The sequence below is a fragment of the Sander vitreus genome, chromosome 18, assembly GCF_031162955.1.
Source record: "Sander vitreus isolate 19-12246 chromosome 18, sanVit1, whole genome shotgun sequence".
Taxonomy (NCBI): domain Eukaryota; kingdom Metazoa; phylum Chordata; class Actinopteri; order Perciformes; family Percidae; genus Sander; species Sander vitreus.
Window position 1 is genome coordinate 15,313,174 of NC_135872.1, and position 24,215 is coordinate 15,337,388.

The 24,215-nt window shown below is 38.6% G+C and overlaps 1 protein-coding gene across 1 annotated transcript; it reads right to left on the reverse strand.

The window, feature by feature from the left end:
- Positions 1-190: 190 nt before the first annotated feature.
- fndc4a (fibronectin type III domain containing 4a) lies at positions 191-23,527 on the reverse strand. Its single transcript, XM_078274780.1, has 6 exons — positions 23,019-23,527; positions 15,623-15,738; positions 14,041-14,245; positions 6,801-6,890; positions 2,735-2,868; positions 191-1,039 (listed from the first exon to the last, which is right to left on the reverse strand). Exons 1-6 carry the CDS (start codon positions 23,092-23,094, stop codon positions 998-1,000), a joined length of 663 nt encoding a protein of 220 aa, XP_078130906.1. The 5' UTR covers positions 23,095-23,527; the 3' UTR covers positions 191-997.
- Between the last annotated feature and the right edge of the window lie 688 nt (positions 23,528-24,215).

A 24,215-nucleotide genomic window follows, 5' to 3' on the forward strand; every position in this document is an offset into this window, starting at 1 on the left:
GTGAAAGAAACCACATTACATTAGCTGCAACTTTGTGATGGGACATTCGAAAAATTATTTATTTTACACTTCAGAAAATATAATTGTCGGAAAATGAACGAGATCTGAAATGAAACACTGATGAAAGTTAACGTCCTGTTCTAAATGCTGACAGAATAGAATAAAACATGAACAGCTTCACAGGACTGCAATCATTGTTTATTACTTGCTTTTTGGCATCTAACTTTGAATGCACATCAAATGCTATTCTACAGGCAAATGACCTGCATGCAACTTTAGTAAATGAATGCACTATATACAGACATAATGTTCGTTATTTATGACATGAAAAAATACATTGTTGACCGGAAAATGGTATTTTAATATTACTAGAAAACGTTATGACATTGTCATGGTGATTCTTACAAATAAATACATGTATTTTCTTTCTTTCTTTATTAACAATCTGCATCACAATACATTTGTGATGAGACAATGTATTAACACTATTTGCAATGGGAAAATGTGGATTTATTTGAAGCTGAGTTATCTATAACGGGGGAATGTAGTGTCTAATTGCACATGCCAATATCAAAAATACACTGCGTATTTAAAGTCATGAAGCCCCGCCTCCCAGAGATGATTGTGTGTTTTGTATTGCAATAACATACTAAGCACCTGGCAAAGTCTTCAATGTTAACTGCACCATGGGTTATCATTAGTTTATGTACGGTACTATCAACCATCAGGAGTAGGTTTATGTTAGCTTGTGTGTGTGTGTGTGTGTGTGTGTGTGTGCGCGCGCGCGCAGGGTCATGTGAATTGGTGTGTACTTGTAGTTTATAGTGTTTTTCTACAAATACTGTGTGCATGCATGTCTTTTGCAAAGACAGCCTCAGCCAACCTTATTCACTGATGACGACCCTCAGAAACTTCATGTGTTTTCAGCTTATTTTACTCATCAGTGAAAAATGTGGAAATGCATTGATGGTATTAGAGAGAGAGGAATTCTTTCTTCTCAAACTTCGATGATGTTGATAGATGGCACAGAAGGATGGAACTGTAACAGAAAGGATAATAGAAATCATTATTATTATTTTTACTTTCTCCTCTACAATAAAGGCATGCTTTGATCATAGAAGACAAATATGCTGTTACTGTTACAGTAAACAATACTGTATCTGGCAGAGGAGTCATGAACCCAGGTATTATTACCGTATTTAAATGCTGGAAGACAATATGCATTCCACTTTAACTGCTAGAAGATTTTGAAATAGTTATTGTGAAAAAGTAAGAAAGGTGTATTTATTGTTCAGAGGTTTATTTTTCCCCCATCTTTTTTACAGCCTGGTTTTGTATGAATTGAGGAACATTTAAAAGGAAAACTAATATTTTATTCAAAGAACTATCATAAATACATACAATTTACAGTAGCTATATACTGTATGTGTATTTCTTACATAATATGTTTCAAATGATCAAGCTCTATAGTTTCAAATACCATTTCATGAAGATGTTTTAATTTAAATTGACAGAAATGTGGCACCGATCTGTCTGCATACATCCACTCTCTCGCACTAGCCATTGGTGAGACTAAACACCTTTTAGGAGTTTTGCTAAACCACCGACCTTAACATAAACATCTGACCACCTAATGAGGACTGGAAGGAGAGATAAGCCAACACATTTTAGTTTTAACTGCATTTTAGACATCAGCTTTACAACAGTATACATTTTACAAAAGTTCTTCTCTGAAATGGTTCAAATGAATTGCCATACAGTATATAATGTCAAGCTTAACAAATAAACTATATGGTCGAGATGTGTTCCAGCAACAGTGCTGTCTATATACAGCAAAGGTAAATTCAAGCATTAAACTAAGGTAAAGTTTCAACAGTTATGTTATGTTACTGTAATGTTTACTGGACAATTTATGTTCAGTACCAGAAAGTGGTAAGCGTCTACATATAGCATGGTCTACAACATAGTGTAAATGACAAAGAATAATTTGAATAAGAATTTAAAAAATAAAGTCAAGCTTTTTTCTCTACCAGTGTTAACGGTATCGTCCTTGGTTTAATTATTGGTTCATTATTTACATGCCTCCAGATGCAAATTGCATTTGCTAATCAAATAAATGTCAATTTATGTCTTGCATTTTAATCATGGGAACAGATTGCTGTTAATCAATTTTATATGAGAATGTGAGGACGGGTAAAGCACAGGAGAGAAGGATGTAGTAGGTCAGCAGTATATGTGGACCTGCTACATACACCATCACTGGGCAATATCTTAGTTATTGATCAAGCATCATCTCCTGATAAATCCATCAACATTCATTGGCATATTGGAGCTCTTTGTTTTCCAGCTTGTACACTAGAGGCAGATGTACATGCATCCTACAAAATGACAGTAATCATGTCAATGACCAGCCAAAGAGGTAGGCACTTCACGCCAGTGTGAGTTGGCTGAGTTCATAGATTAGATTACAATAATGTTGTAAATCACTGGGGAAACAACAGCAACGGCACAAAACAGAACAAAAAGAAGACATTTTGACATGTCTCAATAAAAAAACTAAAACGTGTATATAAGAATAATGATGCCTGACATCCATTTAGCAGCTTCAGTTTCGGGTTGTGGAATTGTGCGTGCTGGCTCAATGCCCCATAGAGAGAGATGCTGTTTGTGTAAATCTACAGCTGTTGAAAGAACCTTTATGTGGGCCTGTATTATTTAGTGGAGTAACACTCACCTTGCTCCTCAGCAGCCCACCACTGTGGTGCTCCGGTGTGCTCCTCTCTGATGACGGCTTGGCCTTCTCCTTACTGTTGCTTGAGTCGTTGTCCTTGATGATGTCATACTGCCGGCAGAACAGGGCAATAACAGCTGCCGGGAGGTGAGAGATGGGCACGTGCAACACAAACAAACGAGGAATGAAATTCAGTCATGAGGCGGCAACCGTCACTCACAGACATGTCACTACTTCATCTAACTAAGCATGTTAACCCTTAGATGCATGACCTACCAATACCTACACTCTTCCATGAGTGGGGTCAAAAATGACCCTAATTAGAATGAATGCATTTTATGCGGTAAACTTAAGACATTTCTTTCTTATGTCAAAAAACGACTTACTACTTAACAATACAATATCACACACACACACACACACACACACACACCTCATGATTGTGTTCAAGAGTATATTTACATAGTGTGCCTGTCTAAGGGCAACACAGTCTCACAGCAGTTTATGAAATGGTCACGTTATTTTTAATCTATTGATTCGTGTACACGGATACGATTATCTTGTTTATTTTGTGTTGCTGAGAACGTAATTTATTCGTGTGGTCAGCACATAATGGGAAGCATCTATCTAGCATCTACGGGGAAAGGACACGCCAAACGCTGGGACGCGATCCCCAGTCTCTGGGACGCCGACGCGCTACAACAACGGGACGGTTGGGGTTAGGAAAAGAAGCACGGTGAAAGGACACGCCACACGCTGGGACGCGAACTCCGGTCTCTGGGGTGAAAGTCCTGTGTTGTTTGACCCATCCACCACCCCGACCAACCTCCCTACTCGGATTTTCGGCATTTCATACTACTCGCAATTGTAATCGTGCTGTGATCACGAAATATGCTTCCCATTGAAATACATTAGTTTAAAAATCGTCCTCACCAACACGAAAAAAATGAGAAAAACGTGTACACGAATCCATAGATTAAATAACGTGACCATTTCATGAACTGCTGTGTGCTGCTGTGACTGGGTTGCTAAGGGAGAGATACTGAGAAGTGCTGTAAATGCTAGCAGGTTTAGAGCCACTACTAAAAATAATAAATCATATTGAAATAATTTTTGCTCTACTGAAAGTGCATGAAATCTTGCAAAACGTGCTTGTCTTTATAGCTTGTAACTATTGTTACATTCCAAAGACTAAACATTTAATTGATTAAAAAGAACCATAAGTTGCAGCCATAATATTTAAAGTCTATGGTTGCACCCCAGCTACTGACAGGAAATGTAAACACACCAATATTTAGTTTCATCAAGGCTGACTGTCATTGTGACACATTGTAATTGACACAATGTTGAGCACTGAAATTAATTTTCAACTGGAAATGTCAAAGTGCCAACAGACCTTTCTGACATGTTGCTGGTTACCAGTTAGAAATTATATAACTAACCACATCACTGCCTCTTGAAAAAACTACTTAACAATTCTTCCAACTTAAACTTCAAATTATTTGTATAACTTAACTGATGGTAAGGGAATTAAGGTAAAGTAAAGTAAACATGAAGGGATTTTGGTTAGTAGCAGTGATCAGATCAGTGATTGGTAGAGAGTATTAAAAATAATGTTGACATTTAGTAAAAATAACCTTCAGGGTGGTGAGACTGCTGGCATTAGATGTGTGGATCAACAGTAAATGTATACCTGACAGTCACCGTTGATAAAAACCAAAGGCTCCTAGGGTTAACCTTTGAAATTCCATAGAAAATGCTTGGGGTCATTTTTGACCCCACGTATGGAAAAGTGTGGTACTGATACAAAACATGCAATTACTTAAAAAAATATAACAATTAGATACAAATCCAAATGGCCTCATGTCAAAGACAACCTATTTGAGGAATGCATGGAAGATTAAACAATAAAAATGTAAAATTACAAAGATATTGCAAAAAAACAACCGCTGGGGTCATTTTTGACAGCAACCCTTATGCATCTAAGGGTTAAAAGGCCATGTGGAAAACTGAAGTCTGCTCCCATGGGAGTGTGAGGGCTGTGCCTTTATCTGGAAGCTTGGAAGACAGCAATTCTCCATGGAGTTTGGTTTGCTTCAATATTCAAACTGCCAGATGCAGTTCGGCCTGCAGTTTGGATAAGGACTGTATGCTCACAATTCACTTCCTTGCTTCACTGAGGTTATAAATTTGTATGAGAATGCTATCATTAAATATTCAGTGATATGGGGTCCTGGTAATGACAAGTACTGATGCTGTGAGAAATAAAAGCTTAGCGTAATTCATTTAATTAACAAATTATTATGTATGCATTATGTACAGTAAGTACTGCAATATTGCAGCTACATGTCATTGTATCTGTAACACAGAGCCATTCATAGGCATTTCCACTGGTTCGTTTCATGGTGAAATTACAGCAGCGTTTGTGTAATTTTAGAAATGATTTGTCTGCATAAAACGGTTTACATTGCAGTTTACTGTCAGGTTGTTTTAATGTGACATTTTCCTCAAGATATCCGCAAAAACCTCAGCTACTCTGCAAATCTGGTTTTTCTGTGGTCTTCTCAAACATTATACAATATAGCAGATGAGATTGCATTGTAATAAAGCAAATAGCTACTTACTTTATAATTCAATTTACTTGTTTCAGACCTAGACCAAGCAGCGGAAAGTAACCGAGATAAGATAAAAAGATAACATCAATTCAATAAGAGCAGAAAAGAACAAAATACAGAAGTAAACAACCCTCTTTCTATCTTTTGCAGGTAGTGAACGTTTGAAGGTGCTTGATGGCTCATAAAATGCAGGGAAAAAAGTGACTTTAAACTGGACCGGCTGCAAATGAGCAGACCATTATGAATGCGCATTATGAGTTTTTTTTTCTTTCAGTCCCACTCTTAACAGCATCCGAGCTACTTTGGTTTCTCTCATTAGTATTATTTAACATCTCACTCTGTTGTTTCGGGGGTGGGAAACCCCGCTCATGGCAGCCTGTCAGATATGCCACTTCTCATTGTGCCTCAACACTTCAATATTCAGCACACTCCCTCAAAGGAGTAGAAACTCTTACATGAATGGAGAGCTTAGATGCAGAGAGTGCTCAGAAAAGCGTGATGTTGGTTTGACATCACTGTTGCAAAAAAGCCTAAAAAGAGACACACCGTTCACAGTTGGCAGATTCATTTGTCAGTCAGACTTATTGTACTCAGGTTTTGGAACTTTAACTTCCACTTAATAGGGACCCTCTAGGCATTGTTCTGAATGACTGTCCATTGATTAGTGACTTATTGATTAGTGTGTCGATGTATTGATGTAACTACAAGATAATCTACAGTGTCAAACATCTGTGTGCACCATTAGTCTATATCGTCTAAGCTGACAATAAATGCAACCAAGTTACTTTTCTCACTTTTCTTTTAGCTTATTTATTAGGCTTTATCGTAATGTTACCACTGACAACAACTGATTAAGAACATCTTGTGCTCTGCATTGGATTTATAAATATGAGATCATATTAAATCACCAATGAGGCTATTCATAATTCTTAAAAAGATAGAAGACACATTGAGATTTGTGCTACTGTGACAGCACAAAGGAGCTTAGTATACAGACAGTATATTGCTTATAATATATTACACTAGTAAATGTAATTAGCTACCGTACAGTGAAGACCTTAGCATTGTGTAAATTGGTTGCTAGGAAACATCTATAGCGCTGTCTAGTTTAAAAGCAATCACTTATGTAAACAGGAAGTAACTGCAGCAAGCTGTTACTTCCTAAAATAGCAGTTTAGGGGGCAAACTATATATCTTAACAGCTGAACACTTGTAAATGTGCATCTATGAAGAAATACCTCATTGCCGCATTGCCTCTATACTCTTCAATCTAAACAGGTCATATATTAGCAAGCTAACGTTAGTTCAGTCGGTACGTTTGTGGAATATTAAGCCTTCAAATGTACATGTATTGTTCTTTATCATACTTTAAATAATTTTTTCCCCTTCTTTCCCTTTGATTTCTTTTGCTTAAGACTCAATTATTATTTACCACACCCAGTCTGCAAACATACCTGCCCACATGAGCAAGACCACCACAATTATGATCATCTCTCCTGTTTGTAGATGCCGGGACTTGTCCAGGCCCTGCACAGTGGGGTCATCTAGGAGAGAGCACAGACAGGACAGTTTCAGTCAACACAGACTCCTACTGTAAACACTAAATACTGAGTACTGAACGTTTAGTCCTTCCCTTAATTTATATGGAAGGGACAACAAATACATTGGGCATTAATATGCAGTCCAATAGACAAAATCAGAAACAAGAATTAAAATAACACATTGACATAGTGTCAGTAAAATATTATATTATAACCTTCACAAAAGTAGTGTTAGTTGCAGAGCTACTTTACTGGATTTCCTGATAATGAAAGACCTTAAGCTCACTTTAAGTCAGTAAGGACTGGCAAAAGTGGACACTACCTTTATCTCTCATGACTGTTATGCCATTTAAAATGTAGTAATCAGAAAATGTGGTGGGCATTACCACAAATCAATCCTGTAGCATAAACCTCCTTTAAGTGGATTGACTATATATATACTTATTTCCACTCTCTAAACTATCTCTTAACCCGCATGGATGGAAGTCTTCCAGAGCGCCACTCTTCCAAATTGCCTTTTTTAGTGAATCAAGTTGTCAAGAAACTGGCCCAGTATGTCAGATTGTTAGCTTTCTTTGCATGATGGCTGTTGGAGACATTCTGGGGTAAATTATAGTGCCATGTTTTTGTCTTGGTACTGTAGTAGTATGCACGGGAATGTGAGTTGAGAGAGGGAAGGATTACACCACAGTTGAATTTAAAAATGACTTAGTTCAAATCACAGAAAAGTGCTTCATATTTATATGTTATAAGGAAAAATATGTTATTTTTCTTATTCTGACTCTGACTGTGGGTCAGGCTAACTTGGCACTAGCCACTTCTGTTGTAAAGAAACACAAATTCAAGCAAAACAATGGATATAAGGGCAAGCAGTGCAAGCCTCTCACAATTGTCCATATATACTTCTGTTTTACATGAATCATTTTGCTGGTCAATTGTCTGTCTTTAAGTCTGACTGAAAAAAAACCTCAGAAATTAGATCTGCTTCTAGGGCAGCAGTGGAGGGATACTTCTACGTAGTAGCATGTACGTTTGTTGCCGGAACAAAACACTGGCAATAAACCTACACATGACTGCCAGGATAAATCTATTCACTTGATTCGACTAATAGACTGCTGAAGCTTCATATTAACTTCGACTGAACTATAGATTGTAGTTTTGCTATAGATTTTCGCTCTCATCTTTCACAGTGTAGTTGCTCTGTATCACTTCTCAGCTAGTGTGGATTACAGTGTCCCACTCTTTCAACCTATTGTGCTTATGACATGTAAGGGTTATATTAGGAAAAAATCCCAACCAATCTTTTGATTGTGTCTTCCCATTGCGCAGTGAGCTCTAGAGTTGATGTCAGGCTGCACATTACACTTAAAGGCCAGGTCAGGACTCAGGTCAGTGCTAAGTCTGGTGATTATATGTAGTATATAAAACAATAACTAAAGATGGAAAATTGTGAGTATTAAAGTCAAAAGAATATTTAGCAGGGAGCAAACGGCAAATTTGTAGCGATTTGTCTCAGTGCTGTTAATGGGAGAGCCTAGTAGGTGTAGCTTCTGACTCAGCAATGACAGCTTGGCAACTCTTTGAAGTATCACAAAGTAATTGTGTCTAAGGGGAATACCTACCTAGTTAGATTTGACTGCTCAAGGCATCCATCCTTTGAAAATATTCTTTTGTTTTGCTCTCCTGTGTGAAACAGTTTGACAGCTCAGTGGCAGCGGGTAACAAGACTTCATGTCTTTTGTTTGGGAATGATTTATATAATGTATTTGGAGATTCTGTGTACTCACTGTGGCATCACTGTTCATGCTAACGAGTACAGCATAGTTCATTTCTACACTTTTATCACAGATCTCTGTCTGCAAGCAAAAGCGAATTACCGAATCAATCAGCAAATCACATCACTTAATGTTACATTATAAATCCCTTGTATTTCAAAAAGTCCCTCCTTTATGCTGGAATAATAACTTTTTTTTAAATTAATTCTATTTGCGTTCTTCGAAAATACTTTTGCTTTGCAAATACATAATAGTTCCCACGGGTCCTTAAAATAATTGAATGTTTGTGAATTTGAGGGAAAAAAATCAAGGCCTTTTTTTGTAAAATTATACATAAATAGTCATGGGTCATCAAAAGTGCTTGAATTTATATATTTTGTGCAAGAATAAGAATTGAAGTTATTTTGATATTATTTACGTTATTTAACGTTAGCAAATAAGCTATATATGGTTTTGTTGTGCTGCAAGAGGGACACTCTTGAAGGACACACAAAGCACACAAATATATACTCTGATTAAAAGCTTTCCATGGAACTAATGAAATTGAAATAGGTTTTGGAAAGACATATTGATCCTGAAATCCACAGTAGCCTATTCAAATTAAAATTCTCCAGCAACACATGGCGTATATCTTGCCAGGAAATGCTTTATATGAAATAAATTGATTTTAAATCTGGCTCAGGACAGGTGTACATTCAGTGGCATATGCACTAATATATAATCACATTATCAAAGAGCATTGCATTGAGGGAAAAAAAGTTTTATTTCCCAGAGCATTATTGATTCATGGGTATCATAGCTCTGGCTCTTGGGAATGCCTAGATTGTACCGCAAATCAATTCAGTTTCAATAGAAGGCACTTGGCTGTGACAAAGGATCTCTGAAATGGCCCTGTGATGATGGAGCAAACTAGATTAAAAAGGCTTTTTCAGGAACAATGATCAGCAGCAAGATCCTGAACAAAAAATGTTGTCACATTAAATGAAGGTGCAATGACGAATACATATGTTCCTATTTTAGTAGGAAACATTGTCAACATTCTTCAAAGAGGGCAAACACAAGGACAAGTTTACTTTTCAAAAAACAACAGGAATTAATTATCAGGTGTTGTTAATTAATATTAATTTAATAATATTTTGGAATGGGTGAAAGTGGAAATAATAAAAAGCTGCCATTTCTTCTCTTAAGAGTGATCCAACAAGCATTAGCTTGCCACAACATCGCACTTGATAACACGATTAAAATGTCCAGAGGTACCATTGCCAGTACCTTACCTTTGTAGCAGTTAATTCAGGATTGATAACACTGATAAAGTGTCACACATTTAGCATGCACACATGTTTCTTTCTCACTCCTTGCTCAAGTAGACTCACCTGAATCACATTGTACATAGTGGAGTCGATACATAAATATTAGCTTGGCATTACATTGTACATTAGTAAATTTTTAGGATATGTAGCCACAGGTAGTATCTCTGAAATACTGGTGTGTTGTTGATGTTGTTGTAGCTTACCTAACTTTAAGGCTGCATGTACCTGTATATGTATATATATATGTATATATGTATATATATACATATACATGTATATATATATATATATATATATATATATATATATATATACATATATATACATATATATATATACATATACATATATATATATATATATATATATATATATACATATATAAAAGTTGCGATGTCTTTTGTATTTTTGTTGCAATGAAGTTGCGAGAGACAGTGAAAGTTGCAAAAAAAAGTTTTTTGTATAGTTCTTTAAAAATAAAAAGGAAACTTGTTTTGGGGAGAATAAAACTACTCTGGGCTGAGTTTTCCTAGTAACCTTACCAAAAAGGCTCAAGATGCTGCAAATGTTGGTATAATATGAAAATGGCTGGTGGATTTAAAGGACTTCCACACTTCCACAATAATGAGGGTCCCTACATGTAAACCGAAGCAGTGAGAACTTTGTAAGTGTACAGACAGTTTATTAAAAAGATAGTTCAGAAAGACAGTATCTTTCACGTATACATGCAGGTGCCATCTTGGGAAAGCAGTCTCGACCAGTCGAACGACGAACGCCGTGCTTGAGCTATGTTACTGGTTACTGGTGTTCGTCGTTCGACTGGTCGTGACTGCTTTCCCAAGATAGTGCCCGCATGTATACGCAAACGGTATTGTCTTTATAAACTATCTTTTTAATAAACTTACAAAGTTCTCAATGCTTCGGTTTACATGTAGGGACCCTAATTATGCTACCGTGGAAGTGTGATGCTATTTTGAGCCTTGTTAGTGGTATAGAAATAGCGATTTCTTTTTATTTTACCCGTGACCCGTTTACCAGAGTCAAAATATAACGACACAGAGCCAAACAGAGAGATTAAACTTTAAAAGAGTAACACAAAGAAACTTGATGTGACTGGACTTTGAACTGGGGCATGAGCAGTGAGCAGCGCTGGCATTAGATTTATAAAAAGCTGAAACTGATTGCCACTTACAAAAACAAACTCCCACAAATGAAGCTCACTGGGCTTTTTTTCTGACCCACTTGGATAATTATATCAAACATAAGTACAGAAAATAATTGCCTGAGTATTTAATGTAAAGCAACGGGAAAGGAGTGTAATGCCAGTGTTTGTACGAGCCTAATGGACAGTGTACGGGCTCATGTTGAACTTGAGCCTAAATTAGTTTCCTTCTCTTTCGCCGATCTTGCCAGCTTAACTAATGGTACAAAACCTGAGTCAGCTGAAGAGAAACGGCTATGATTCACTTGCATCAGCACTTCCTATATTCACAACCTCAGCCACACCATCACATAACAGAGGAAAACATAGTTTCTATACCATTATTTAATGCATTTAGTAAATGCATTTGGCTCATCATGGCTGAACGAATGCAGGGAAGATTTGTGAAGGCGTTTCTTCTGAAATGTAGAATCATCCAGACTTATTATTATAAAAAGAAAATAGCCTTTTCTCACTCTTTCCTCATCTGTGCTGAATGAAATTGAGAGCTACTGAACCTATTCTCCCTGGTCATGGTCTTCATATTTCCTCCAGCCCATGAGCCCAGACACTGAATCCAAAGTGCTTTAGAGTGTGTGTCAAAATCCTGATTAGGCACCCTGAGTGATATAGACTTGCATAAATTCAGAGGGGCTTGCCTAAAGCCGTGCTTGAATAGTCAGTAATGAATTGGTGTCCTGGAGAAAAATAAACCTGCATAGAGCCCACTCAGAGAGACGCTTACTTGAACTTATGTCGGCACCAGCCTTTACTGTACCTAATTGTCAGTGCCAGAAGAAGCTTTAGAAAAACAGCAGAAAACGCATCTGTAATGGGTTGCTCCTGTCTGTGCCTCGAGAGAAAAAGGCCTGTGCTGTACCACGTACTAAAAGCAAACCATTATGTTATGTAACAAAGTGAGTTGAAACACTTAAAAAGATTGCTGCAGTGACCTATTGTGACCTTATCAATTATACTGCATTTTGGCAAACTCTGAACTAACAGAATATCTGGCAGTTAAATGATCATTTTCTTGATATTAACAAACACATAAACACACAATGAATTAATCCTACTAACAAGTATTGTCTGTGTATCCAAAGCCTGATGTAGCTTATACCTCTGCCCCATGGAACTACTGTATATTATCATTAAAAAAAAACTACCAAAAACAGAGCCACACTGGCTCAAATATATGTAGTATTTCTTCATTACAATGAACGTTCAATTTGAAACAACTCCACAAGTGCAATTTTTGAATTATAACAACAAATGTCACTCAGTCCAGCCTTATGTTTTTTCTGTGTTTAATAGTTTTTAGCCATGCTAGCTGCATATCTCAACAACTATTGAATGTAACTGACAGAAACTGGGTACTGACCAACGGCTACCTCCGGTGCTCAAAAGTAAGTGCCAAAAACTGCAGTTCTTCTAATTGCCACTTGAGGCTGCTTCCAAAGTGAGTCAATTCCCCATTAGTCTCGCTTTGCCAGACCTTCGTCCACAGCGCTGCGGAGAAGGGTCTGGCTAGTCCACACAGCAATCCGGTATGGGAGAAAAACATACTGTGGTTTATTGGCATTTCTTTAAACCAATCACAAATGTCATGGGCGGCACTAAGCTCCAACAGAGCCACGGTGCTGCTGCAAAATAGCCTCGGGAAGGAACTTGTTTTGGTGGAACGTGTACGTTCAAAGGTTGTTTTAGTCGAGCAACAGAAAACTCAGATTGGACAGATAGTCTAGCTAGCTGTCTCAATTTACCCTGCAGAAATCTGAGGAGCAGTTAACCATAGTCCTTATCAATCCACCGGAATTTAAAATTCCAACACAAAGAAAGCCAAATGTACCAGATATCCGGCTGAAAAAGAGTGACATCTGGAATGTCACTCTTCAAGGGGTTTATGGGGACAACATTACAACATTTACAGCCTGCTACAAAAAATGGTTTTGGTATCTATAGCTAATTTTCCCCTTTATTACAACTGTACGGGGGGCTGATTTTTTTTAAATAACTTATCTGTTTAAATTATATTAAGGCTTAAAGATATGCATAATTAAGGGTGTGCCGCTTTGAGTGACAGGTGGGTATCGTCACAGGAGGCTGGAGGTTTCATTCGGCCCACCTCAGCTCCATCCACGCTCCACCTCTTTGCCCATTTTTGGATCAGCTGGGAGTTAAGCGATGTCAGGCACTGCCAAGATGGCGATGGCCAGAGCCACCAGGAGCTGCCCACGCTACATCTTACATCTTGGCTCTTTAGATACCTATGAGTGACGTCACACATATATATGTCATAGTCTATGGTACTGACATTCATGGTCGCCAGAGGATGAATCTAAACAGAATAGCCTCAGTGATCTCCTGACTTTTCATCTAGTGCCATCATCATCAGGTCAACATTTTAATTTGCCCAATATTTTGGGTTATGATCAAATACCTACAAAATGAATGACATTCCCATCAGCCTCAGCTGCTTTGTGTTTAGTGCTAATTACCAAATGATTGCATGCTAACACACTAAACTAAGATAAAGAACCTGGTAAATGTAATGTTAAATATAGAGCATGGCTGTAGACTCTAAGTTTTATTAATTGTTTTTGAACAAAAATGGAGTCCCATTGCAAGAAGCTATAAACTATATATGTGGCTACACAAACAGTACTTGTCAGCAGGATAGATTGATTGTTGACTTCATCATGATAATGAAAAGATAATGCCAGCCATATCCTTTAATGTAAAGAAGGTTTATTAGTATTTGAGGAAACACGAGCCCCTACTCTTTGAATCTATTATTGTCCTTGAACACAGACAGAAACATTTGCCATAGGTAATTATTAATATCTATATATCGCAGAGCAGATTACCTTGGTTGGAGCTGTTGGAGGGAAAGCGGTCTGTCTTCTTGAGGGTGCGAAAATGGACCTTCTTGCTGGCTTGGCTTTCCCCATAGAGGCCAATTGACTGGACCTGAATGATGTAGTCTGTCTCCTCCTCTAGGTCCCAAAGGACACAAGAGCGGCTGGTGGTGTTGACTTCCCGAATGAATCGCTGCATATGTCCTTCCTGCCTCTGAAATAGGAACAGAGAACGACAGAATGGATTGACTTATTGAGTAGATAACATAATCAATACAGATATTGAGGTGATCAAGGTGACCACAGAGAAATACCAGTTCGCAAATGTGTCCCTAACGGATACACTCCTCTGTAAAAAAAAAAAAAAAAAAAAAAAAGAACTAAAAACAATGTACCACTAAAGTATATGAGCTATGATAATGTGAGACGGAGGTGACCAAATAGAAACATGTTCAAGTTGCTTGAGAAAGACATGCTGTGTACTTTATTATAATAACAGTGGGCCATATGGACTCTTTGAAATTGAAAAGTTGTGGAGTCAATATTCTGATTATTTTGGACTGCAAGGGTCTAAAGTAACTCATTTTCAGTGTCTCAGACTTTGTCTTTGACCTTTCAAAATGTTATTTAAGCAATCAAGACCCAAAGCTATGAGAATTATTCCTCCTGCTTGCATGCAGAGCTATCTTCTTAATGTGCTCTCCAGCCCATCTGCACCTGAAGTGGTATTGGGCCATATGTCTGTGTCTAATGGCCCTGCTTGACGGAGATATCTGATTTAAAAAATACTTGTTATTCTCCATAAACAATAAATAATGTAATTATAAAACAGCCATATACACTGAGGCAATAACCAAAATTCAGCTGCATGATGAATTGAGTTGGGTGTCGTACATCAGTCGCACTGAGTAAAGTTAAAGAGCTGCATGATGTCCTGAGTTGCATAAACCATAAACAGGATTATAGCAGCATATGGCATTCAGTCATTTAGTGTTAGGATTCATTGGTTTGCCTATTTTAAGCCTATGAAATCTATTTAGCCTAAAAAAATGCAGATTGGCAGCTTCACATAGTCCCGCTGCACCCCTTGTTTTCTTTTGACAAATCAACCATGCCAAGTTTTATTCTGACTCCAGGCTTGAAGATTTAGTGAGCCTCTCTCCATGCTAAGCAAAGCTTTAAGGGGTTCCTAAGAATATACATCCAGACAAAAACACGTCTTTATTCACCTGGGATCTTGTGCTACTACTTACTCAGTATGCTGGACAAACTCATGATACGTAGGTGTTTGCTGAGCACACACAATCTCCTCTATGGACTTCACTCAGTGACTATATTAACATTTTGTTTTCACCCATACCCATTTTATACCAATGTGTTCCACAAGCTGTCACAAACTGTGAAAATCGATACCAGGTGCACTTCTTCATACTGGCTGTGTAGTGTGCCAACACAATTTCAACAGGACATGTTGAAGGCTCAGTGCCTAACCACCACCAAAAATAAAACAAATGCAGTTTTCTCTTTTTGGGTGGTGTCCTGCTAACCTGACCGTAGTCTTCCAGATTTACATTACAAGTTTAGGACTTACCTGTTGCGAGATTGAGAAGCCAATTATTATATCTCCCTCTGGAACCTCCCAGGATACAGTTGCCGAGTCGGCCCGCAGGTGCATGACGGACACATTGACGGGAGCTGGGGGCCGGTCTGAAGGAAAGGAAACCGAAACAGAGGGGTCTGTTAATCCACCCATTTATCTAGATATTCACGCCAACGGTGTCCACACTGCACTTGGAAAGTCTCAACCATTGTGTTGGCTCTCTGAACTTACCACAGATGTTTGTTTTGAATTAAAGTCCTACTCTCAAACTCATTTGACTATGTGAATCAGGAAATACAGCAATACTATGGGATATAAGGCTGTATGTGTCATCCATGTACAATAAACTGTTGGGTCTTGTGTTCAAGAACTAAATTAGACTGAAAATGTAGTTCGGAAAGGTTACATAGTTTGATTTCACTCAAGTACTGTGTATTCCTGCTCTTCCTTTCATCTGCAGATACAGTACATGTCACTGTTTTCTGATCCACTTTCCTCAGACCAATAAACCATTAGGTTGCCATCTCAACTGCCTTATCACATGACTGCAGTAGTGTCACTTTATTTCTTTCATTGCTACTGGATTACTTAAAGTCCGTGCCAGTCACATTTAAACAGACCCTCTGCTCTAAACAGGAGTGTTCCAACGTGGTTTGGCGTCATCAGGGTCATAAAGAACATACAGAACATTATGTCATAAATACAAATGTTTTTAAAGGCAGTCTCAGTTAAAAACAAATCATTAGAACTCTTTGGAGTTAGAGCAATATTTGTAATGTGTATTTTTGAGGGGAGGCCACTGATAACAACACATTACTGTAGCAACTCCTCTGACCAAAGAATTAGATTAGAAATGAGTAAATTAAAGTAAACCCCTCAGTTAACTCATCTAGTTACTAGCTGTTTAAATTAACTGCTTGCTTGTATTTTATTATGAACCTGCAGAATTTGTTAAAAATCAAAGCTATGTATAATTTTATTTCACAATCTTCCTTCCCTCTAAACAGCCTTGTCTGTCACCCTAAGCAAATTAACCACAGTGTCTTTTTCATGTCCAACTCCCTCAGACAGGGTTACGTTTCTTCACCCTGTCACTCTGTAGCCATCTATCATCATCTGGTTGCCGGTGGAAACGTTAATTGCAAAGTGGGACAAAAGCCTGAGAAATAAAAGGCAGGAGAAACGGAGGGCGACAGATCTAATTGAGGTTCCTGTATGGCTTCACAGTCTCCAAACAATCGTTCAAGTCAGATGGATAGGTAAGATGGGAATGGCCAGGCAGATGGAGGCCTGGAGGCCATCCTCAGGGCTTTTGTTGTTAACGTGGGCCTAATGGACTTTGTGTGTTTTCGCAGAAAGTAATTGAAGCAATGTCGAGAGGGTTGAGTGAGTAGAAATGTCTTAGGCAGTCAGATATGTAAAAAAACAATGACAAAAAAAGTTTTTCTTATGGCGATACTTGCTACATAAACGCTCTTCCTAATGACTTGTAACTATAGTATCACAGCTGCTCTTTAAGTACCAGTAGTAAGATTTGTTTGTCACAGCTTTCTGTAGCAGTTCATTACAAAGAGAGTGTTAATTGATGGTGGTACAGTCAATTTGTATTTCAAGCTTTATTATTACCTCATGGAGCACGGACGTAATAACCCGTAACACAGTTATCTTGAGATGACAGCCAAAGGCATGTGCTGTACGATATGGACAATATTTCATCCAAGCACTTGAGAAAGACGAAATACAAAATGATGAAATTGGGAGCTATTTCAAATGATTTGTCATTTTCTAGCTCGGTTCCTCTCGCATCCATCTCCTCTTATCTCCCAATGTCTCCCCTTTTATCTCACCCTCACTCTCTCTCTCTCTCTCTCTCTCTCTCTCTCTCTCTCTCTCTCTCTCGCACTTTCGTTTACTTGCACTTCTGTCTGTTTTTATCTCTGAGACGATCAATGATGGCCTCAGTGTTCAGTGCAAAAGGTAACTTTGAGGCAGATCTCAAGACCCTCGGGTCAGGCGAGGCTATCAGTCTCCATGCCTCAGCCATTGTGGCATTATGAACCACAGGGAGGGCAGGGGGTTCAAGGTGATAAACATAGGCACGGCACTTGGTTCCTCGGGCTCATGACACGCTCAGAGATTGGTTTGTGGAGGGGAGCAAATGAGATCAAGAGGCCAGACTAAGGCTTAGCCTGTAGTAGAGAGCACAAAAAGGAAATTAATCTTTCAACTGTAGAGAGAGCAGGTAGAACAGAGGGCTTGGCTGTTGGTAACAGGTTAAGAGGTTACGTCTGTCTCATTTTGTACATTTAATGAGAAGATTATTTATGGAAGTAGGTACGTATGTGTTAAGATAGATGTACAAAAGGTTAAGAGTGAGAGCTAGTCACATATATATATATATATATTTGAGCTTTGGAAAGCTGCGGGGAATGAGTCATACATATATTTACAATAATTGCTCCTCTGTCCTTGTGTCTAAATTACGTGATGGTTATGCTAATGATCTTATAATTGAATCTTTTATCAGTAAACTTGCATCACAGCATGCAATCTAACAAAATGAATCAACACATCCCTTCTCAGATGTTGTATATGGCTTTGACACACCAGGATTAAATTTCTTTCTTTATATCTCTTTTAAATATTCCCACAATGAACAGTGTTCCATTTCTAAAAGCCACACTGAAGCTTTTATTGTTACAACTGCATCATTCCCAATACACAGAATCTGACTAGTTAACGGGTCAACACTATGAAGCCTATAGAACGTGTCATACAGTGCACACACACTTCAGGATCAGGTGCAACATTTATCTAAGCCCGGCGACATTCATTTCTCCTGAAGCTCAATGTCCTTTAGGTAATGGGGGTTACAGACAGCCATGCATGGGCAAAAAAAGCAGCCAGTAACCATGATGTACTGTCTGCGGCTCATTTACTAGTGATAGAGCAGGTGACAGTTCAGTTGAAGCAGGCCATGAATCATCACTAATGTATAAGTGCCCTCTCCCTATATGATGTTGTTGCCATTGCAGGCAGTTGGGCAGGACAAGTATATTTTTAACTGGAAGTGGTAAGATAAAGGTGTATACCAGATGAAGCCAACTGAAACTAACGTAATCATCCATTTCCTATTTTAGAAGTAAAATGTAATCACGGCTGGCTCATGAGCAAACAACAGATGACGTGATTTTCTAATGCAAATATTTTTATTGATGTGAAGTCTAATAGAAAGTCCAATAGTCTAACCCTTTCCCCCATGTACCCCTCTAGCTTGTTTGATGTTCCCTTCTGTAGTAATAAGTGTCATTGTGGATACTGGTACTTCAATATTTGTTGTCAGCCACGTATCCTGACTAAGCCCCACTTCACACAATACATTATGTAAGATCTGAGATCAGACAGCATTAGGTCACAGCAGCCGAGGCGTGTGTCAGTGCAAACAAATGGTAAGACCCTTTTGGGATGTGGGTGCACTGCCAGGATGAATCATAGTGTATAGCCAGAGCCAAGCACATTAGCTATTCTGCATTTTCCCAGAGTGCACAGAGAGATAGTGAAAGTGCGGGTGGATCTCTGAATGGTTGTCGAACCACGTGGAAAGGAGCCCAGTTTGATTTGTTAGAGCGAGGTATTTCATAGTTTGCCCTCTACTGTATATCTGCTTGCAAAGCACAATTATTTACACAATTATTATATCCTGATTTACGCATAGTTTATTGGTTGTTTATACTGTATATTCACAGCATAACAGCAGAGACTGATTGTTTTGTTATGGTCAAACAATACCATTTTTGGATTTATCCTAATAAGCTTTTGATCGCAGACTACCTTTAATAACTGTAACACAACAGAAACAAATTCAATGTGAGTAGAAAATTGGAGATTATGTCCCCTGTCAGTTTTACCAGGAACATAATTTGACAGATGACATGTTATCTCCATTTTATGTATAGTTTGATGACGCCCAAAGAAAAGTGTTAAGGTTGGTTTGTGAAGCCAATGCAAAAAGCAATATATCTGCCTTTTTGTGTTTGCTTTTTGCATCTGATGTGGGCTTTTGAATGATTGGATGATAAGCAGACATTGCAATTCTACACTTCTTTTAGAAAATATGATGGAAGACCTATCAGGTTCCCATTAGTATCAGAAATCCTCTGCAGATTGGGGCGCTCTGGTAGCTCAGCAGTCCTTACCGCAGTGGCCCGGGTTCGATTCCAACCCACAGCCCTTTAATGCATGTAGTCCCCCATCTCTCTCCCCCCCCCCTTTCCTGTCTACAGCTGTCCTACCAATTAAAGAAAAAAGCCAAAAAATTATCTTGAAAAAAAGACATCCTCTTTAAATGTGACAGTTTTGAACCCAGTTCTTTCTTTTGAATCGTTTTTCAAACAGCTCATGCACTCATTTGAAAGTGTGACGATTAGTTCTATGACTCGGTAAAAAGACGGAAGCAGCTACTTTTTCTACCTCAAGCCTGACATAAATGAGTGCTCAGCTCATTATTCACCAATACATGTTCATAAATGATTGATTTCACAATAAAACTCTCAAAAGTGCATAATTTATATTGCATTATACACGTTTAAGATGGAAAACACTGTGGTGTATCAAGGTTGTGGACTGTATTATCAATCATATTTCAGTCTCAATTACCTCGAAGCTGGTGACAGTTTGAAGGGCTGCTTGTAATGTAATCCTTTTCTAATACTTATAATGCCTCAGTACTTTGTGAGATAATATATTCACTGACATCTTTTAAATAAAAGCAATAACTCGTAACAGCTGCTGTGAATTTTGATGCGTTGCCCAGTCAAGCTTTAAATGGCTTCATCTGGATGTGTTTCAACCCCAGTTGTGGGAAGTTTAAATGTTCTCCTGTGCACAGCAGGAGTTTACCGCGCATCTGCTCACAGGCCCCTGTGTTGCAAATTGCCTGGTAGTGGAGCTCTTAAGCAATATCTTGCTGTTTTTAAATTTTTTTTTTGTTTTATCTCCGAACTCTACACCCTTATGAGATCCTGCCTTTCCTTCACATTTCATGCCATGTTTGTGCGGTGACTTCATGTAATCTTCGAATATATATCTTACTCTCTTCGCCAGTATCTATCCAGTGCAGCAACAACAGTATGAATTAGCTATGTAGATGGATACAGATGGGAGGACTTGTCCAGCCAGGCGTGGCTAAGTCCTATGCTTTTTCTTACATTTCAGAGCCTCTCTACAGTAGAAGCTCTTACTTTCCCTCCCTTAGGTACACACTGTCTTCTTTCTTACTGACTCAGAGGCTGCGAAACTGCAGCGGGACCAGATGGGTCTAGGTGCCAGTCTAAGGTTAATGTAACCACTGGCCAAACCCCAAGGCTTTCCAGCCGCAAGCTAACATTACATCATCATCCCCAAACTGTAAAGGCTAGCATGCAAGAGCAGATTTATGAACAAGTCGTTAACAGAGATTGTGTCAGAAAGTGTGAGCTACTGTGAGACAATATAACGAGGATTAAATAAAATCCAGTGTTTTCCCACACACTGTAGTGTGTCTATTATCTGTGTATATGTAAAATGTCTGTCATGTGACAGCAGAAAGAATTATGACAACATGAGCAAACATTGGCCCTCACTCTGATGGATTCAGCTCTAATACAGATCGCCTATTTATCAAGAATGTGTCACCAGGTTCATCAACAGATTGCCAATTTGAAGCCTGGCTATCCAAATAAATCCAATAAATTCTAATTCACGTTTGCCTAAAGCTGTGGTTGGTGTAATTCATTTTCTAGCATGCTTGTTTTCAGACTACGTGAATGCAAATATTGTTATACACATTTAAGTATTTCTTGTCAGGTTGGAACAAGAAAAATCCAACACTTTGTTTGGGTTTGCACTGTTCGATTATCATCATAGCATCATACTGGAATTTTCCTCAATGGCATCTAAATATTGGAAGCTCAAATGTTGACTTTAATACATGATCATCTGGACCCAATGTCATGTTGAGAAGCATGCTTAATGGATTACTTTAAAGCTTTGAGAACAAATTGTCCACCATTACATATTTTCAGCATCACCTTTAAAATATTCAAGCAAAATTCATTCTTGTCTTAGCTAAGAGAAACTTCACTGAAATGCTCCCTTTTTCTGCGTTTTTATTTTTATGGACCTCACTTTGAACCAAAGAAGCTTACAATTAATTTAGAGCTGAGTGTCACTGTGAATCCCATAGTGTCATAGCATGCATGAAGCTGGCAGTAATGAATCCAACATAAATTTGTATTTACTTTGAAGTTCATTGCTTCAAACAGCCATATTTATTAATGAGTGTTTATTATTTTAATAGTGGCTTTTCCTGCTCTTGACAGCCCCATGCAGAAGTCCACTAAGATCAGAGATGCTTTTCATTTCACATGTCAGTGCAAAACTTGACAAAAGCTCTGAATATTTATATCAGGCAGACAGTGCACACACCCACAGCAAACGGTGAAGTGCCAATCTGATTTTCTCAAGGCGCAATCGCATGTAAGACTCAGTTCCCTTGAGAAGCGAGGGAGGAAGTGATGAAGGTAGACAGGTAGATAAAGACACAGAGATAATGCAGAGGCACGCATGCATCGGCAGATGGAGAAGGTTTCTGCCAAAAAAAACATTCATAAAAAGTCTGAAGCTGAGCTTGCAATGGAAAGAATGCAAAAATAATTACACTGGGTGTATGTACATTGTTGTATATGAGACCAGTTTAAGCGATCTCTTTCATGTTGATCTCACTAAAGACAGTGTTGGCTCTGCAACTGGTGTTTTTGTGGCACATTATTATAGAAAAGTGAATGCCTCTGTACATGAACTGTATATTATGGCTCCCAAGGACAGCTTTAACAAGTCACACTGGGAAAAGCCTGGATGTGTTGTAATGCAGATTCCCTTTTTAGGACATTATTGGCAGGTTTCTTGCTGTAAACGTGTGTACATTGTTTAGTTTTTTATTAGATGCAGAAGTAAGGCAGGCTGCCACAGTTATTCTAAAGGTTATTATATAGTTATATGAATGTAAATGTAAAACAAAAAGATATTTTAAAATTGACACCATGTCTTGTTTTTGTAAATTATTCTGAGAAAGTAAAGGTGTAACAGCCCATCTTTAACCTAAACATACCAGTAATGTGTTATCTGGTTAAACAAGTGTTACTGGATGAGCTACAGAAGGTGAGTAGACCTGAGCATAAAAACATACTTTAGGTGTTGTTTGATGTGTATTAAGGGTGGAATTAAGTGCATCATAAAATACACGGCTCTTAACACACACAGTGGCAGCTTTATAATACTTTGACCATGGCTAATCGCGCATTTTACACGTGCACAATAATTGATTTGACTCCTGGAGGCTTATACTTACTTGCTCCTACCAAAAACATGTCGCTGCCAAAAAGCAACAGGACCACGGAGTTGACCAAAACAAGCAGGCGAGCCATGTCTCGTTGCTCTTCTTACAGTAGATTAAAACGCAGATCTATGCTTGATGGGCAACTCAATTGTATCAGTTAATTCTTATATCATGTTGATGAATGTATGAACGGTTACTGGCTGAATCGGGCTCGAGTTGGTCGGTAAATAGATAGCCAGTGAAAGTACGTGACAAATGATGTCTTCAGAAACATTTTGTCGAGCCGAGGCGGATTCTTCATTCAGGGGTTTAAATCCACAAATCCTTCATCCTGGCGTCCGACTCAAATATGGTGTCTGAAAGTGTAGACATCCATCATCCCCGTGTTCATGGAGTGCTCAGGTATGAAACAGGTCGTGAAGAAAAGATGACGCTCACAGGCTTGTCGGTCCCCTCGCCGAGGGGCGATTCAGCACCACGGACAGCGCCTAAGTTTTCAGACTGCCCTCGCGCTCCGTAGCTCAGTGTTTACTCCTGTTTATTCAGGCACGCGGGGTTGGTCTTTCCTGCATTCCTTTTTGGTATAGCCGCCAAGTAGCCTATATATGAGACCCTTACGTTTCTATCACTTGGCGTTTCAGCTCAAGTGCACGCGCAGCATACCATGATTAAAGTTCCACGTGCCAGCAGCGGCTATACGCCTACCTGGGCTGCAGTCACCACTCACACTGTAGCTCCAGCTGCTTTAATATTTTATTAGCAATACCATAAGCTAATAATAACGGAGAGGAGTGTTTTCATTTGGGAGACATTTTTCCGAGACAGAAGAGAGCATTGAACATTTACATGAATGAAGTAGAACAATACTACAGTGTCTCGTATTACGGTAGTAACGCTCTACTTCATTCACTAAACTCGTGGTGAGAAATCTAATAAGCATGAAGTGTTTATATGTCCAGCCATTCCCCCCTGTGTTCTACCACCACTGCAGCAGGTCGCTGTGCTTTTCACCCATCATACACTGCGCACCCCCCACCACTAAGACACACCATGTTATCACGAAGACGAATCATGTTGATAAGCTGAGTGCATTGCCTCATGGGACAAGCATTTCACATCAGATTGCTTGTCTATATGGAATCTGCCAGCACATGCAGGCTACTGCAGTATTTATTCATGAAACAACAAAGAGGAAGTCATCAAATGTGT